At 52.0% G+C, this 19,049-nt stretch overlaps 1 protein-coding gene and 1 pseudogene across 1 annotated transcript; one reads left to right on the forward strand and one right to left on the reverse strand.

The window, feature by feature from the left end:
• Positions 1-19,049, reverse strand: LOC147343340 (liprin-alpha-1-like). The gene is made up of 10 exons (XM_086379845.1): positions 18,794-19,049; positions 17,509-17,604; positions 16,874-17,038; positions 15,674-15,775; positions 15,197-15,451; positions 11,783-11,914; positions 7,903-7,982; positions 5,111-5,324; positions 2,285-2,508; positions 1-487 (listed from the first exon to the last, which is right to left on the reverse strand). Exons 1-10 carry the CDS (start codon positions 18,908-18,910, stop codon positions 133-135), a joined length of 1,740 nt encoding a protein of 579 aa, XP_086235971.1. The 5' UTR covers positions 18,911-19,049; the 3' UTR covers positions 1-132.
• LOC147343341 (uncharacterized) lies at positions 9,783-11,641 on the forward strand (annotated as a pseudogene).

Here is a 19,049-nt window from a genome sequence, read left to right on the forward strand (position 1 = left end):
CCCAGCACAGGCCAGGCCCAACGTTACAGAGGCAGGCTCTGGCTGAGTTCATGATGACGTGCTAAGTAGTGGTCCAAATATCAAGACTAATTTGTTGCTGTGCCATTGTGGAATGATTAAAGACTAGGCGGTTTAAAAACTTTTAGACCTCTGAGCATAGCAAATGTACCTGATTTTCTTCTGGGTATAAAGAGAAAAATCAAAAAACAAACAAAAAACAGCGTGCTGGGGGAGGGATGCGGCAGGGAGGAGGCAGACACATACCAGAGTCATGATGCCCAGCTGGTCTCCCTCCTGCGCCAGGCTGTGCCGCCTCGTTCTGGGCTTGGGCAGGGGCGGGCAGGAGCCAGCATGCGAGGAGGTGGGAAGCAGGTTGAGGGAGCTCACTGATTTAAAACGACGGAGGCTGCCTAAGCTCCCCCTGCCCTCCCTGCTCTCAGTCTCCTCGGCCCGCTGCTCCGTGTTCTCCTTCTCTTCTTCGATCAACCTAAAATAGAATAAAATGCGTCACCTGCCTTTGTCAGCATAGGAACCTATCTGGACAATAAATTTGGGCTGGCATTCTGTGTCATGATTAGCAAATTCCAGAAACAGTTGCTCAATGAACATCTCAGCCAAAAGGTTCTACGTTTCCTCTTTTGAATATTCTCAAACTTAGAATAACTTAGCGTTGAGTCTTACAAACTGGCCCTGATCATTCACGCTTGATTTCACTTATTTACTCTAAAATTCTGAAGGGGCCCTGGTGGCAACTCTCTTTCCTGTGAAGAGATACCTCAAGTTGACAACCCTTACCTCCCCTGCTCTCAGGGCAGAGATGCACGTCAGTGCCTCAAGTCTTTTCCACTGGGAATCAGGAACTCTGTATAATCAAAACAGCAATTCACGAACAAGCTGCAGTTTCTAAACACAAGTCTCCAGACCAGATGAAGTGCTGAGTTGATCTTTTTTTTTTTTTTTTTTTTTTTAAGGTTGTATATATACAGACGCATCACTTGATGAGGTTCTCCACCAGCTTTGTGTGAGTTCCTGGATTCATGTCAATGTGCTGCATTAACCTAGAATTCACAGTTTCTGCTCTTCTCCCCTAATGTGTGGTGGATGTTTTTATATAGCAGTTTAAATACACGATTATGCAAATAAAATGACTTTCAAATTAAAATACAAGATTCTTACAGGAAGTAAACTCTCCAGCTTCACTTCTACTCATACATCTGGAAAGTTTTTCACTGTTGATAACAAGTTGATGGACAGAATTGACCATTTACATCAAGTCAACTTGTCGCATAAGGAAAAATCACTTTTACCTGACAACTTGCTGTAAAAATAAAAATATTAATATATAACCGTTCCATACTTCCTGCAGGGATGCGGAAAGACCATCTTTCTGAGCTCGTCTGTGCTCAAACACGGCCCACAAAGCTGTCTGTCTTGGCGTCAAATGGGCAGGCGACACCACCTGCGTTTGCTGGTTGTCCCATTCACCCCCTGCCTTCCCCCCGGAGCATCCCGCTCGGCCGACAGGAACGGGCACCTCGGCCTGGGCTGACGTGATGAGAACAGTCTGAGCAGCAGCTCTGCCTGGTCCTGTGCAGGGTCACCGGCCTGCGGCCACTCTGAACATGGACTCGGGACACGGGCATAGCTGTGTGGGTGTGGCACCAGGCAGGCCTCGGGGCCCCCAGCCACCTGGCTGCACCCAGACCCAAGCCCCCCGCTCACCACGAGGCAGGCCTTTGGATTCTATCCTGTTTTGAAAATTGTTATAACTGCCAAGACGGTGTCTAAAGAAAACTTCTTAAATATACTGATGAGATGAGAAAAACTCAAACACACATCCTTGGACCACTGTCTTACAACAAGCCAATCTTCACACTGCATTAAGTTAAAAAGGAAAATGCAGATCTGAGTGGGAATTTGCCAAGCGCAAAACCCCAGCTTTCACCAGGTGGCTTTTCACCAGAACATGGGGGCCTCTGAGGGACACAGGAGGGTCCACGGGCCACAGGGGACACCGCCTCGGTACCTCACTCACCTTGTGGCTCAGAGCTGAGGGGGGACACCCCACAACGCCCCCCCCCGCCCCCACAGAGTGCTGACACCACACCACGGACAGAATGCCCTGGCTGACCGAGCTCTGTAATCAAGGGCCATCTCAAAACTGAAAATTCTTGAAGCAGACCTGAGGTCAGGTTTCTTACTATGGAACACTCAGATGTCCCTAGGAGAAGACAGCTCCTCAGTGAAACCGAGTTTCTGGGGAGCTGAGTTCAGGATCACCCACCGGATCTCTTCGTTGATGGCGTCCAGCTGCTCCTGCATCATCACGGTCAGAGTCTTGGCATCAGCCTGCCTGCCGGGCGACAGCTGAGTGGCCGAGCTGAAGAGGGTGACCCTGTCGCCCTCGTCGTCAGACACGCCCTCGTCACTCTCAAACGCCTGGGCCACGTCGGCCAGCATGCTGGCTTGCTGCATGCGCTCCCAGTCCTGCTCCTTCGGGGTCTGCACCTGGGCATGAGAGGACCACGTCTCATCAGCGACATTCAGGGCAGCTCAAGTCTATCAGGAACTGAACCCAATTTTACATGGAAGCCCTGACTCTGGATAAATGGACCATGCTCATGAGACACTGCCATCTCTTAAGTGAACAGGACTCAAGAAACAGGCAGGGGGAGAATCCAGTTCCTAGATGGCCTGGTGACACTCAGGTCTCAGCGTGGACGGCAGGCAATCCTATGAGGTTATTCACAAGGGTGGGCTGATGGAGTCAGAGAAAGAAACTGAAAATTACAAAAATACATCCATGCCTCCATCAGCCAGGCTGGAGGAAAATAAGAAAAAAGAACCCTTCAGCTCGGCAGCTGCTGGGTCCCTATCAGCGGTCATCACTGGCACCAGTTCACCAGAGTGTGCCGTCCTCGCAGGCTCCCAGTCCTCCGTTTCCCAGGCTGGTCTGAACACCCACAGAGAGGCGCAAGCAGGGGCAGCCAGGAGACGGGAGGGCCTGCCCCTCCGTGGCTCTCCTCTCGGGACACAGGCCCTCGGGCTGTTCTAGGGGATGGCTCCTCGCACCGCAAGGGTGGCTCTGTCATCAGAGACACATGGGATAGTGCCAGCGGGGCCCCGTGCCGCCCTCCCGCTCTCACACCTCACACCCTTCTCTCGGAAAACGTCCCCCCTGCCACACTGTCACCCAGGTCCTGCCTTCTTTCCCAGACAGGACCTCAAAGGAACTGAGGGGCAGCCTCGAGGTGCTGGCTTGCTGGCTCCCTGCCCCTGTGTCCAGTGCCCTAGCCTCCTGTCTTCATCACGACCCCGCCCCAGGGCTGGGCTACCCCATTCGCTGGCTCCGGGACCGCCTGCCATCATTCCTCCTCTGCTCCAGCGAACCAGCTGCCTATGGGTTCACCCCCATCAGCCCGGTCGGCATGTCCTCTCCCTTCTCTCGCCTTCCAATCACACAAGGGGAACCAGCAGATTCCTCCTCCAGGGCTCCCTGCAGCGCCCACTGCGGGTCTCTGAAAGCTCCTTGGGAGTGGCCTCTATGGTCCCCCTCCCCGCCAGGTCTCCACTTCTCTGCCAGCAGGCGGTGAGCCCCGCCCTGCAGGGCAATTCCCCAGGGGCTCGAGGAACCCGAGTTACCAAGCCCCTTCCTTTCCTTGCCCTCCCCCACGCCACCCCCTGCCCCCAGCATGTTTCTCCCTGGGCTCCACGCCTTGCCCTCCCTGCGGTTATTCCTCAGTCCCTTGCGCCCCTTCTCAACCTTGGAATGCAGGATGCCCCACAGCCCTACCCTTGCACCCCATCTCTCCCACGGGCACCCTCCTGGTGACTTTACTGTGCTCGTGCCTTTAAATGCCATCTGTATGCCCACGACCCGAAGTCCACCCTGACCTGAATGAGTTCTCTCCCGGATGCAGGCCGGAACACTCAGCTGTTCTCCTGACACGTCCCCGGGACACCCAATGGGCTCGTCCACCTCAACAGGGCTGAGGCCCGGCTCTTAGCTCCCCGCCCCAGCAGCCCTCCTCACCTCAGGTGACAGGCTCTGGCCTCGAGCTGCTCAGGCCTGAGCCCAGGCTCCTCCCTGATGTGGCCTACTCTCTCCCTTGTCCCCGCTGGTTGACATGACCCTTTTTCTATCTCCGAGTGGCTACTTCTCTTCCTGCCTCTGGGTCTCTGGTTCAAGGTCACCCTCCTGGTGTCACCTCACTGGCCACCCTGTTTACACACGATCATCCCCTCCTCCTTGGACAACTCAGGCACTCTGGTCTCCTTTCCCTGCTCATTACTGTTCAACAGGCTGCGCGGGTTTAAAAAGGGGTCCACAAATTCTTCCATCCTCCTCCCTTCAAGAGGCAGAAGGGGCAACTCCTGCTCAGCCCCTGAGCGAGGCAGGACTTCGCAGCTCACTCTCGCAAACAGAAGTGAAGGTGTGCGGCCTTGAGACCAGGGCGTGAAAGGCCCCGGGCTAAACCCCGCACTCTCGCTCTCAGAGGGTGTTCCGAGGAGCGCCAGGCCATGGGAAAGCCACACAGCAGGGACCTCGGCCTGTCCCCAGCAGCCAGGTGAGTCTGAAAGCCTGCCATCCAGCCCTGGGGGGCCTTCCCTTGCCCTCAGGAGGCCCTGAACCAGGCCTGCCTGCTAGAATGCACAGGCACTGGGGACTGTGAGCTGCTCCCTGGGAAGTCACTAAGCTTTGCAATGATTCGTTACGTAGCAGTGGATAAAGGACACACACGGTTTTTAATTCACTGCTGGAGTCCTACTTCTGACCATGTCTGGCCCAAACTAACTGCTCACTGAATGTGGAAGCTCAAAACACAGACATGTATGAACAAATACATGGCATGAATGAGGCGAAAAGATAAAGGCACTTAAACTCCCAATGAGAATTCTTCTCACTATAAGCTGATGGATATGTGTATCCATTTACTCGTAGGACGATTTCAAAACTGTGCTAATTAGTACCATGCTGGGCCTCACAGTAGGCCACAAATAATCAAAATTGGTTAAGGAAAAAAAGCATGCCTTCAAAGTAAACTCTTAGCCAGAAAAAGGAAAATGGGGAGACGTAAAACAATCTATCAGCGCTTTGTTCCAAACCCACCTCAGGACCACAGTGTGAGGGGGCAGGTGCCTCACAAGGTGCCCACCAGGGATGGGAAGGGGGTGGCGGGGTCCTTGCCTCGGATGGCTCATCGTGCAGCGCTGCCAGCCGGCCTTTCTGGGGGCACCGCAGCACCGCCCCGTTGCCCAAGGAGTCTGCCGGCCGGTCCGCCACAGGGAACCTGAGGTCCGGGGCGCTGCCCAAGTGGGGTCGGCTGAAACACACGGGGAAGAAGAGTGCTGTTAGAAGAAAAGAGAGCTCACTCTGTCAGACGAGCCAAAGCCTGTCCATTTGGAAGATCGGCAATTTCACAGCAAAAGGGCCCCCGGGAGGGCACTGCCCTCCTGGCTCCAATAGCAACAGGCCGCCCGCTGCTCTGCAGACACTCAGGGCTCATCCCCAGCAGCTGGAAAACTCCCGTATGTGGGGAAGGCAGTGCTGCCGCGAGGGTGTGGAGCTGACTAGGACAGGACCGGCTGTCTGGGGCTGGGGCGTCTAGGGTCCCCCTGGAGCCCGCTCTGAAGTTCCAGGGCAGGGCGTGCACCTGCTTTGCTTTCCCCTTGGCACCCCACCTCCCCTTTGGCCCACGCCTGCTCTGACCTCCCTTTCCCACGGGAAGTCTGTGGATCACAATCACCGGTCTGCCTGGAACACTGTCTGCACGGCTCTCAGTGCTTTTAAAGGCGCCTCAGGCAACCCGCAGCAGAAAAGCCTTGGACCCACAGCTCGGAGCTGAGCACCATTGGTGTCTCCCATTAAAGCAGAGGTGAGCGTGTCACCAGAGTCTGGGCTGAACAAGGCCCAGCACAGATGCTCAGGCCCTGAGCACTAAGGCCTGGGCCTGCAGGTGCCAGGAGCTCACTCAGCAGGGGCCTGCTGGGAGGCAGGGCAGCCCCGCCTTGACTGTGAGCCGCCTGTACTGCAGGACTGCCCGGGCTCTGCTCAGTCTTGTCTCTGGGACGAGGGTGGTGCCTTCATGTGCAGAAGTCCCTAAACCCAGGAGACAGGGCCTTCCTCCGAGGACAGGACACCCCATATGTCTGCAGAGTGGCCATGGCCAACCACCAGCTCAGCCTGCTCGGGGTCACAGGCTGCTCTGCTCGACAGTTTTGTGAACACTGTGCTGCACAGGAGATAGAAATCTGGAATCTCCCGGAGCCACACCTGTCCTCCCTCCCATCTCCCCTCCCTCCTGACAGAACTTTTCCCTTCTCTGCTCCATTTCCACCCAAGTGCCTGGGGCTAGAGCACACTTGGGAACTGAGTGGGGGGTACGACACAGTCCCGCTGTGGACTGGGGACCCTCGAGGGTCCTCTGAGGGCCACAGAGGCCTCCGGGTTGGGTCAATCCCCAACCATCACCTCCCAGTCCCCTCGCGGGGTGCAGCCTCCATCTCTCTCCCCCTCCTCACCCGAAGCTCTTTCCTCCGGGAGAAGGTCTCAGAGACAAGGTGACCAATTCCTCTGGGAGGTCCCACCAAATACGCCGTGCCTGCCCTGCCTGTGAGCCAGTTTTCAGTCCCCACTCCCTCCCTCCTGAGGCAGCACAGTGCCCCCCACCCAGCCCACACTGCCCACAAGCCCCACTCTGAGGCCCCACCTGTGCTGCTAAGTCACTGCTGTGACCCCTCCAGAGCTGCCTCCTGGAGACATCCCTCCCTCGCACCAGCCGCTGTGGCCCACTGTCTTCAGAGCACAGCGGCTCCTCCTGCCCCGCGGCTGCTTCCTCTTCTCGTCTCTCACTCTCACTGACACACACGGGACTGGTGACCAGGCCCCAGGCTTCTCCATCTGAAGCCCCCAATTGTGTCAGGCCTCGGTTCCTGGCACCAGGTCCCTCCTCGTTACCCAAAAACCCCCAAGAGGAGGAGGCCGTGTCCACCTCCTCTTCCTCCACTGTCTACGCAGTCCTCCTCACACTCACCTCGTCCACCCTGGGAGCAGGGGTTCCCCACCTCTGACAGCCCCAGCCCCTCACCCTGGAGGAGCTCTGCCACCAAGTCCGGCCACGTCCCCTCCTGTTCTGTAGGGCACGTGCTCTCCTTGAACTCCACCCACCATGGTTTCAGACACAGGACCAGTTTCTGGCTCTGCCTTTGTCTCAAATGACATCTCCTTTTCTCTAGAAGAAAGCTGGGTGGGGGCTCTGGACTGCGAGGATCCCCTAAGCACTCAAACACAGAAATATGCGTATGGGCTCCAAACTGTCTCCTAAGTCAGGATTCAAGCAGTAGTCCATTTCCTACAGATGAATGAATGTCACCAGTAAGCACTTAATAACCTTTGCTAAAGTTTCTCTCTCACTTGTGACCATTTTCCGTGAAGAAGCCAAAGAAACATTTAAATACTTAATAAGAATTACTGCCCCTATAACAACGAGGAAGAAAAAATCAGGATGCTCAGTAATCTGCTCTCCTCATTCACAAGCCAGGTGATTCCTCCCACCGCAGTCAAAAGACTACAGGTCATTAACCTTCTGCGACTCTTCAGAAACGTCAGCGTCACAGTCTGTCAGGCCCCTCAGATGAATACGCCCAAATACCAACTGGTCGGCCCCCTACTTCCAAACCTCTGCCTGTGGTTTTGAGTGTTGTCAATCCTGTGACGACCACTCCGTGGTACCAAGTTTGACCCTAAGGAACGATGCTTGTCTCTTCCCTCTCGCTGGCCACAAAGCTACAGGCTCCTTGAGGTGCGACCATGAGCAACACCCAGTCATACTGTCCACACACCAGACAGGCCCTTGTCACACTCAACAGCGCTGAGGGGAGCTGCCCGGGGGAGCAGCCTACCTGTGGTGGAAGGGAGCCCCTCGCAGTCTCGTCTGGTCCACTTCAGCTCTCAGGGTTTCCAGGTTTAGAATCAGCTGGTCCTAGGAAACAGTAAATGACACAGCCTGCACCGCTTGTTTTCTGGATGTAACGTGACTTGCACCAAAATGTGCAGAACAGGTTACATCAGTAGGTATCAACTCCCAACATTGTAATTCTGAGAAAATGTTCTCTAAGAGTCCCTAGCAAATAGAAACACTCAGAACAATATTAACCCTTATAAACCATAATGAGGAGGAAGTTCCATCTCAGGTGTAGAAAAGGTTTCTCTGGAGGAAACATGGCAAGCCATTAACAACGATGAAGTCTGTAGAGAGAAGCTAGACTTCAGGCGGGGGTTTCGGGTCAGGGGGACACGACTCACTCTATTGCCCTCCCTCCTCTCACTGCTTTAAACTGTCTCCATGGAGCTCACCTGCATTCCTCACATTCATTCCTCTACAGCCCACTTCACTTGCTCATGGGGTAAAACAAGTCAAACGGGCCAAGTTTGTGAGTCACTCAACTCAACCTGGAAGCTCTGTGCTGTCGGCCACGGCAGTCACTCGCCTCGTGCAGCCCCTGAGCACGTGAGACAGGCTGGTGCAAAGCCCGATGTGGAAATCACACAGAGGATTTCAAGACTCGTGGTGAAAGAAGGACGTCGAGTAGCCCATTGGTTTTTAGGAAATTTTAGATTGTGTAGGTGGCTCGTATTATCTTTCTGACGCACAGCACAGTCCACGTGAATGGCTCACGCTTTGTCTGAGGTTTTGGGTGATGCCTGAAAGGACTACTCAGAATTCTGAACCACACACAACAGCCACACACTCTACATCCATCTATAATGCAAACACATTCAGTGTTCAAAACCAGAAGTGATATACGTGTTATAGCAGTGGATTAGCCATAAGGAAAATGGAACTTGACTTCTGCTAAGCATCTGCTCAAACTCATGTCCACTGAGTTGGTGATGCCGTCCAACCATCTCATCCTCTGTCATCCACTCTCTTCCTGACTTCAATCTTTCCCAGCATCAGGGTCTTTTCCAATATGAAAATTCATATTAAAAAACTGGAAATAATTACCTCAAGCAATTTTTAAATGCAATAACAAAGTTGCCAAGTCTGTGTTTTGTAAGATGAGCATCAATTTCAAGGTTTAAAAAGCTGTTTTAGGACCTACTGTATTAAAAAAAAAATGGAGAGAAGACAAAAGAATGATCTATTTGAGATTGGCTCTGTATGAGAAATTGCTGAGACTAATTGACGGGACGGGTCATGGGTATTTATTATACTACTCCATCCACTTTTGTGCATGTTTGCAATTCTCCATCGTAATACATTTAAAAAGTTTATTTTCTGTTAAAGCAGAGTCTTCTCCAGCAACACAATTCGAAAGCATCAATTCTTCAGTGCTCAGCCTTCTTTATGGTCCAACTCTCACACCCATACATTACTACCGGAAAAACCATAGTTTTGAGTATATGGTTTGTCATATATGGTTTGAGTATATGGTTTGTCGGCAAAGTGATGTCTCTACTTTTCAATATGCTGTCTATGTTTATCATAGCTTTCCAAGGAGCAAGCATTTTTTAATCTCATGGCTGCAGTCACCGTCTGCAGTGATTTTTGAGCCCAAGGAAACAAAACCTGTCACAGCTTCCACAATAAGGCATCGGCATTCAAAGATTTTTAAAGCAAAACAAAAGTTGACTTTGAATTGGCTTAGTCTAGTCATAAACAGCATCCCGATCTCAACAGCCTCTGAGCAGCAGTTATGAAAGTAAGAAGTGCACACCTGATCGGGAGATATTGAGCTCTCTGCCTAAGCGGGGAGGGCGCCTCACCGGGGGTCTCACGATGGGAGTCAGAACCACTGCCCCCTGGAAGTCCGCCTGTGAGGCTCTGCAGTCCAGGCCCAAGAACACAGGTATGGTGGGGACAGTACTGACACGTGAGGCTGGACCCGGGATCCCCACTCCATTTCCTGGATGGTCTGTATTGCCGTGTGGCCAACCTTTCCAGGAAACCTCTCTCAGGACTCGGTGATGTGAGCCTCCACCATCACCCTTTCCTGACGCGCCTTCTGTTGCAGCGCAACTGCGGTTCTCCTGTCTAGAGGCAGCCATCCTACACACACACCGTGTCTGGACCAGCGGTTTGGCATGTGGGACTCCAGCGCCACGTCCGAGGCAAGCAGGCTCCACACCTGGGTGCCATGCCTTCAGTTTCATGGGCCCCAGGCTGGCACCCCTAGGTTTGTCTGAGGGGCAGTTGGGAGGTCCACCTGTATCCCAAGCAGCTCCCCGGACTGGCTGGTCAGAGCAACAAGCAGCCTCTTTGAATGTGGGGAAGCCCTGGCTCCTACCCACTGCCTATGGGCGACCACCTCTGGCCCTGCTCCCAAGGAGGTGGGTGCCCGGATCAGCAGATGGGGCCACACAGGCACACACTCGATGCCAGAGACGGGACTGGTGGAGAAAGGCAGTGCTGGCCCCTGCCCAAGCCATGTCTCCTGCCCAGACGCCGCCTCCCTGTCAGCACAGGCACCCGCTGCAGCTCCTTGTTCTTTGCCTCCAGTTGGGCCTCCATCTGGCACAGCCTATCCTCGATGCTGCTGTGTCTCTCTCTCCTGCCTGTCGGCCAAGAACAGCGTCAGCTCCGCTCACAACAACCCTGTCCTGACAGCACGCGGGCTGTGATCGCAGGGGCGGCAAGCGGGCCATGCTCTGTGCGAACCACGGGCCCTGGGTTCGCCGGGGGCATGCCCGCATGCCTGCTCACACAGCCTGCGCGGCTTCGTGTGTGACACATGGCTCACGGAGGATGCTGGTGACCAGCTCGTGAGAGGAGACGTGCTCCCCGTGCCCCAGGCCCCACACCCACGGCCGCTGCACTCCCTCCTCTGACTGCCTGTGGCGATCCCGCGTGGGCAGCACACAGCGGCAAACCCGAGGCACACGTTCTACCTTCCTAAGCTGGGAAGGAAGTTCGAACCGTTTAGCCTCCTGAGTGGTAGAGCTTCCGGAAGACAAAAGGTCGGACTACAAGGCCGACTGGGGATGGACAGCAGAGATGCCAGGGGAGAGGAGAAACCAAGCCTGGAGAGGAAGATCACAGGCAGAAGGGTGCCCCCTGGCGGCTGTTAGTGACCCTGCTCTGGGAGGGTCTGTGAGCACCGGACACTGGCGGCCTCCCGCGACGTGATGGCCCCTCAGGCACTCACTGAGCTCCTGGCAAGGCTTCCGACAGCCACGTCAGCACAGACCCGGCCCGACTCTCTATGTTCAGCCAGTGCCCACTGGCAGCGCAGGGCAACACCTTTCCCGTCAGAAGGACAGGGTGGCTGGCTGGCTGGCAATGGGGTCGGTGCCCCCAGCAGCGCCACATCCCAAGGACATGGCCTCTCACCCACGGGCTTCTGGGGACGGCGAGTGGGGAGTGGGGCCTCGGGTCTGCACGTGCCCTGCTGGGACTTCTTTAACAAGTGTATGGATAACAACTTAAAACTGTGTTCATTACAGAGCTATTTTGGCCATCTCTTAAACGAGAATGGGATTTTTCTAGGTCTCTATCCTGCTAGGCTTTGAGTGGCTGACTGAACTCTGAGCAGCAGTGACTCGGAGCTGAAGCGTCCTAGGCACACACACAACTTGGGACAAAACTGGAGGGAAATTAACGTAGGGATGATGCAGAAGTGGGGCGTGCCTGACACTCAGGGAGCGCTCCCATCTCAGACGGGCAGCACGACCCCCACGTCTGCGCTCCTGTGTGGACTGAGCAGCACGGGCAGGGGCGCGGTGGGAGAGCAGGGGAACAGGCCCTCCCTGTGCCCGCCCCCCAGGGACCCAGAGCAGCACCTTGGAGAGCGAGGCCACCCTCTGCGCCTGCTCCGCCTCCACCTCGGGCAGCGTCTCTGCCCTCCGCAGTCTCTGCTGCAGCTTCTCTACCAGCTCCAGGCGCTCCTGCAACTGGCGGTTCTTATCCTCTGTCTACAAAGGGAGAGCAGAGGATCAACACAGGCCGAGAGGTGTAGCCACTGTCGCTTTAAGTAAGCTGAGACAAAACCTAAATGCACGTGTCTAGTGGATTCATTCTGTTTCGGAAGCTCCCTCAGGGTAAATTTTCTCTCAGTGTTCCTGGGCTTGGTCTCAGTGAGCAGAACACCTCCTGCCAGAGTATTTGCTTTTCCTAAACATTCCCCAAGGACATCGTAAAAAAAAAAAAAAAAAAAGTTCTTCTATATTAAAGAAGATCTGTAGAATCTTATTCATTCTTATCGACAAGTTACGGGAAGAAGGGTTCACTACAGACCCTTATTAAAATATCACCAGAATCATCATTTAGAGGGAACCCTACCGACCGCAGATGGCTACGGGCGTGTAAGCCAAAATATGGCTTTCATCTCTTCTGAAATACAGACCTGATAAGAGCATGCCTGGTGAAATGCCAGTCAACTAGTATTTGTAAATGCACGATTATTCTTTTAACAGATCTTCTTACACTGAAAAACTTTCAATGTAGAACATTTAGACAGATTCTTTTTTAAAAAACAAAAAAAAATTAAACTATCTATAAGCTCAGGTTCCTGAGAGGTTAGCATTTGTTTCTAAGCAGCTTTCTTACTTTTTCTGTGTGCGTATTCCTCTATGTACGTACACAAACAATATGCTATGCTTTAAAACCCGCAGAAAACAATAGCATATGGTACATAGTATTTTCTGATCTGCCTTTTACAGCCATTATTTTGTATATCGTGATGCTTTTAATTAGCATTCCCCATCATACTTTTCAATGGCTTTCTAGTATTTTATTTTTGGGGTGGGGACAATGATACACTTTGGCACACACCAGACTGACTCACTTTGTTTTGGAGAAGCCAGATTTGGTTTTCCTGGTTAAGTCCTGATTATCTGAGACCACTCGGGAACAGGAGCGAGTAAGGCTCACCACACCACAGGAAGTACAAACCCTAATCAGACCGGAGCTCTAACCCTGCCTTTTGTCACAGTGACCCCAGTTCCCAACAGGCAGCCAGCTGCCGTGAAGTTCCCTGCTGCTCTCTACTCTTTCGGTAACAACTCTAACAAGCCAACAGATTCACCTTCAAGTAAAACAAAAGAGTCAGGAATGGAATTCCACAAAATGGTTAAACCAAGTCCCAAATAATTCAAACCTGTAAGTTGCAGTCACCCGCAATTTTTTAAAAATGTATTTCCTTCCAGTACAGCTGATTTACCATGATGTACATCCACACTTTTGAACACAGTATTTTAGGGTCATAAGAACTTTACACTGGGACTTGATTTCCAATGTGGGAGTCACATGAAAAGATCTTTACCTTCCTTCCTCAGTAATTCACTACTATAAAAGTCAGACACGGTTCATAAAAGCCATTACCTGTCGATGCCTAGAATCCTTATTTGCAACTTCATTTTCAAGTTTATTACTGATGTCGTCCTAAGTTTCAAATCAAACATTAAGTTAACATCCTCAGAATAAAAGTCTTACACACGGCAGTTTTCTCGGACGTGAGCAAAAATGCGCCTATCCCAAAGGTCACGTTTGCCACGATTGGCACCCATCTGTCTTAACGTTCTGTCCAGCCACTTGATTTACCAAGCTTCTTTTCTACATAATAAACCCAAACAGCAAACGAAAAGTATACTAAACTACCCTGTTATTGCAAGAATTCCAGGATGGAAGGTATCTGGCATGAAGTCAGGACCTCTGTCGGCTACACCATACAGGCGGGCTTGACCCAGAACAGGGAGGGACCTTCAACAGATCCAACAGGGAGCTCTGAGGCTCGTTTCCTCGAGTGAAAGTTGGAAAAGTCTCATGCAATTTCCTCAGAATTAAAGTAGAATATTAACGAGTGGAAACAGAAGTCAAATTGTACAAAACTGGGAGCAGCCTTCTCAAGCCTAGTTCTTCAAAAGCAGAGTTACACCACATGGATGAAATGCTCAAACCAGGACCAGAACTTGCTGCTGGTGCAACTCCTGTCCGCCACTTCAAAATCCACTTCAGGTCCCTCCCTGGTCACTAAGTAACCAATGTGAGAGCAAAGTCCTAACTTTAAAAGTGAAAGGTCTTGAAAACGCGTTTTCTAGAATTCTATACGTATTAAACTGTGCCACCTAATCTCCTGTTGCCAAAGAGTAGTGTGAATAGCTTATGCAAACCTGTGCAAATATTTCTGTTTTGAGTTCTCACACAGAATTACTCACACCAAGCTACTAAACAAGTACACCTGCTGTACCACATGTTGGAGGGGTTCTCTCTGAGACGGTCTCACGGGGGAGGGGTGGGCCGGGTGGGTGCTGTCTGTCTGTGCACAGAGGAGAGGCGAGGCTCACAGGAAGAGGCCTGAGTCCCCAGCACTCTCTGTTTTCACAGTGACCGCTAGGGAGTTTCTCATAAATCAGGACACCCGCAGACATGACCGCCAGAGACATCACGATTCCACATGGTTACACAGCTCGGGCCTGAGGATCTGAGGGTGAGCAAACACCACTCGACTTGTCTGACCGCCGGTATCACTGTCACACATCCCTTCAAGGAGCGGAACCTCAGAAAACTCGAGAAGATGGCCAGGCAAGCTGCCTCAGCAGAGCCCACACAGCATGCTCCCATCTCTCCGAGAGAACAGGCTCCACAGGTGTCACCAGACTCGCCTGAGTGAATCAGAAGCAAATTTCAGCATCATCAGGAACACATTCGACAGGCAGTTGCGGGGGGCGGGGGGCGGGGATGAACCGGGAGACTCGGGTTGACATATATACAGCACTGATACTACACATAAAGTCAACGAGTGAGGACCTAGTGTACAGCACAGGGAAGTCCGCTCAGTGCTCTGTGGTGAAGCAAATGGGCAGGAAATCTAAAAGAGAGACAGATACGTAAATAGATAGATAGATAGATAGATGACTGATTCACTTTGCTGTACAGCAGAAATTGACACAGCAGTGTAAAGCAACTATACGCCAATAAATGAATGAATGGATGAATGAATTTTTAAAAAAGGAACACAGTGGGCCCCCTAGAACTTGTGGAAATGAGGAGTCCACACCCAGGGTGCAGCACAGCGTCAGGGCTGCCCTCACATTGGTCCACTGCCAACGGACCGCCTGGACCAGGCCTCTTCTACCCAGAGACCTCGATGCAGAGGCAGGGAGGCAGCCAGTTGTGGTCTCTCCGGTGCTCTGCTCTTACTCACGCAGCCATCCCAAGGCTGAGATCCCCGGGAGAACAAGAAACCCACATTCCACCTCAGGACAACAGACACAGCTGCAGTCACTCACTTCGCGGACGTCCCGCTCAAGTTTTCTGCTCATGTCCTTGGACTTGAGGAGGTCCTTCCTGGCCGTGTCCAGGTCCTCCTCCAGATGTTTCACGTGGGCAGAGAGGGCTGCCAGGCGCTCCTCCATCTGGCTCTGCTCCCGCAACTGCCTCTCTATGATTTCCTGTAGCTCCATCTTCTTAACCATGTCTTCCTTGTGGCTTAGAGAGCCATCGGAGGGTCTCTAAGGGGGAAAGGAAGCCTTACACAGCCTGGTTTTGGGAGGGAGGGAACACAGTACTTCCGGGCAATCTGTGAGGTCAAAACTGCCTTCTGCGCTCTGGGAGCTCACAGGACCCTCGTGGCCACTCAGACCTACATGGTGCATCGGTGAGAGGTCCCAACAGCCCCGCATAGACTGGATGGTAAGACGAGAACCAGACAGAGAGCGAGACCAAGGACTTGCCTTTCCATTGGCGCTTGGCATGTTTTCTTGCTCATGATGTACATCAAGCACCCTGTCCGTTAGTATCTTTTCCTGGTTATTCTCCTCTGAAAGAATCATCTGCTAAAACCAAAAAAATTGAATCAGAGTTAAGAAATAAGTAAAGACAGCAAAACTCCACCTGGAAAACTCAACTCTAAACTGAAAACACAACATAAAAAGAAAATACATGGTGATGCTATCCATCCCGAATACCACCAGGTGATTAGAGTCAGAATTTGTCTTCTACTGGACAAAGGGGTACTTAAGAGATCCTGCAACTCTGAGCCACAAGTCTAGTTTACTAGTCATTAAAATAACCCTGGTGGGCGGGTCCTCAATCAGAAAGATAAATGACATCTGATGCCCACCACTACAGCCTTCATTCTTTTTTAAAATGAAAGGATTCAAATGACAAACCCTTCACGGAAATTACACAAAGACTGATCAAACTTACCTCTTTATGTGTGGCACCTAATTCTTCTTCTAACAAACTACACCTTTCGAGTGCTACTCGTAATCACGCTCTCAACTCAAATAAAAGGGGCTGAGTCACTGTGTGTTGATGTGTGTATATACGTTAGTACACTTCTTAGTGTATACTCACCCTAATACATGGATACTGTCACAGAATACCTTGAATGTCTCTCATTGATCTTAACATCAAGAGAATCTGCTTGTTAACAGCTTTAAATTCTAAGTTTGAGAGAACAAAATGTTCTCCTAAATTAATTATTACCCAGCTTTTAACTGCAAATTGATATACAGAATATAATAAATCTTGAGACATTCATGCCAACTAATACTTTTTAACTGGGGGCTTCCCAGGTGGCTCAGTGGTAAAGAATCCGCCTGCCAATGCACGAGGGCAGGTTCGATCCCTGGGCCAGGAAGATTCCCTGGAGTAGAAGATGGCCACCCACTCCAGTATTCATGACTGGGAAGCCCCATGAAGAGAGGAGCATGGTGGGCTACAGTCCACAGGGTTGCAAAGATTCGGACACGACTGAGCATGTATGCAGGCAACGCTTTTTAACCATATAAAACTCTGAATTCTTACAGAAAAAAATGTATATACAAGAATTCAAGACGCTCAGAAGTCAACTAGTTACATAAATATGTGCATCATCCGCCTAACAAGGCAGCAAGTGTACAAATCCAGGACGGCCGGATGGCTGGTACCTTCTCGTCCAGGGCCTTGTGGTGTTCAAAGAGCAATTTCAGCGCCCTGAGCACCTCCACCTCACTCCTCACGCCGGCTGGGGACTGCGCCTGCCGCTTGCCTGCTGTCATCCCGACGGGTGGAATATATCGCGAAACCAGGCACTCCAGGTGCTCCAGCAGCAGCTGCAGGGCAGGGCCAAAGGAACACCTTCAACCTCATGCTTGAATTCCGGGCCGATAACTCCTCTCAGCCTCACGCTATAGCCGGAAACATGCTAAGGCACGTTGGAATCCTGCCAGTTCAGTCGAAAGTTAGAGTGGACTTCCCCAGGGGTCCAGTAGTTAAGACTCCACACTTCTTCAAGGATCATGGGTTTTAACCCCTGGTCGGGGAACTAAGATCCCACACAAAGTGTAGCGTGGACAAAAATGTAAGTTAAGAGAACTCCCCCCTCATATGTACTAAAATTACATTAGCTCTCATCAGAAATTTGAAGCAAGGTATGAGAACCCAGAACTGATCCACCCTGGTCTGTTCAGCGGGAAGATGTGGAAAATGACTTGAAAATCAGACAAAGTTTAAAGACAGCACACGGAGGCCAGCAGTGACCCCCGAGGGGCAAATGTCAATACGTGAGAATCCCCCTACTGACCCTGGTGTTGTTTCTTTCAGCTTTCAGCTGAGCGATTTCCTCTTTGCTTTTACAAAGCTGCTCCCTGTAGGTGTATCCTTCGGGAGTTGGAAATTCCTAGAAAACAGTTAAATGAGAAACTAAATGCAAACATAAATTAAAAAGAGAGTGAGACTGTGAAGACTGACCCTGTCAAGTCTCTCCAGGCTCCACACAAAGGATCTCCATGCCCCTCCAGAGAAGAGGGGTCCACTGACCCCAAGACCACACAGACCACCACAACTCAGACCGGCCTTCAGCCTCCACCTCGACCTGGCAGGCACGCGGCAGGAGAGAACCTGGAATCCAAGCCTGCCTTCTCAAGACCCAGGGACATTTGAGAAACTTTCCAAAACGTAAACCTAACAACAAAGTGGATAAAGAGATTCTTAAACGACACACAGACCTGGAGCCACTGGGGAAAGTGAAGAAAAAAAGGAAGGTCTACAAGGCCACGAGGCTTTGGAGTGTTCCTCTGGGAAAAAGGCGGATGGCACCTCAAAGCCATCTGTTAGCCTGACTCCACAGAAGCCACCCAGTCATTCAATCAACTGGTTAAAATGTTAAATTTATGTTATATGTACTTTACCACAATTTGCGTGCATGCGGGGCCGTCCACGTGGTGAACTTGCTCAAACTGAACCACACGGAGTCTTTCGTTCTTCTATTTTTCTTTGCAGAAATTAAAAAAATCCTGGGCTACGTATCCACTACTACATACTGAGTGTTCAGCACCCAGAACAGTGCCCAGCACTTGTAAGAGGCATGCAGTAGACATGTGTAGCTATGAGGGTGTATGTCATACACGTAAGCAGTAGGTACCTGTCATTAAAATACTGGACACACTGGTCTGTGCTTTGTAACATGGGAGACATTAACGGGCTTAGCCGTTCTGCTTCAAGGACTGACTCTCTAGCTCGATCCTCATGCCCCAGAGATTCCTCCAGCCCGTATATCCTTTCTTTGCAAGAAGGGAGACATTAAGGGCCTTACCCTTTCTGCTTCAAGGACTGACTCTATAGCTCAGTCCATGTGCCCCAGTGACTTCTCCAGCCAGTGTTTCCCTTCTTGTGGGGCCCCCGCCCATCCTCCATGCAGCAACTGCACAACCTCTTACAAGGTAAACCTGCTGGGGTCGATCCTGCCCACTAAGGCCAGAATGCCCTGGCCGGCAGGGCCCACAACCATGCTAACAAAATGAAACACAACCCCAGTGCTTCGCCAGGTGAGGGCCAATCTGACGGGCCCAGCCCCCAGCTGCTCTCACCTCAGGCCGCTCTGCTTCCAGGACGTGGGCCGAGGCCAAGTCCTTCCTAGTCTTCGCCTTTGCCTTGGGGTTGCAGCGCTGGAATAACGCCCAAAGGCGGGCCCTTCTGCGACCCATCCTCGCGGATAGGGGCAGCCCCCCACTCGGGGGCAACCGCTGTTTCACGGTAGGATACCTCGGCTACCGAGCTATCACCACCAATCTCACACTACGACCACCACTCTCACACACACTGCTCTCACACACCACTCTCACA

Source organism: Bos grunniens, chromosome 27, assembly GCF_055505025.1.
Source record: "Bos grunniens cultivar Pamir isolate PY7600 chromosome 27, Bosgru_T2T1.0, whole genome shotgun sequence".
Lineage (NCBI taxonomy): Eukaryota > Metazoa > Chordata > Mammalia > Artiodactyla > Bovidae > Bos > Bos grunniens.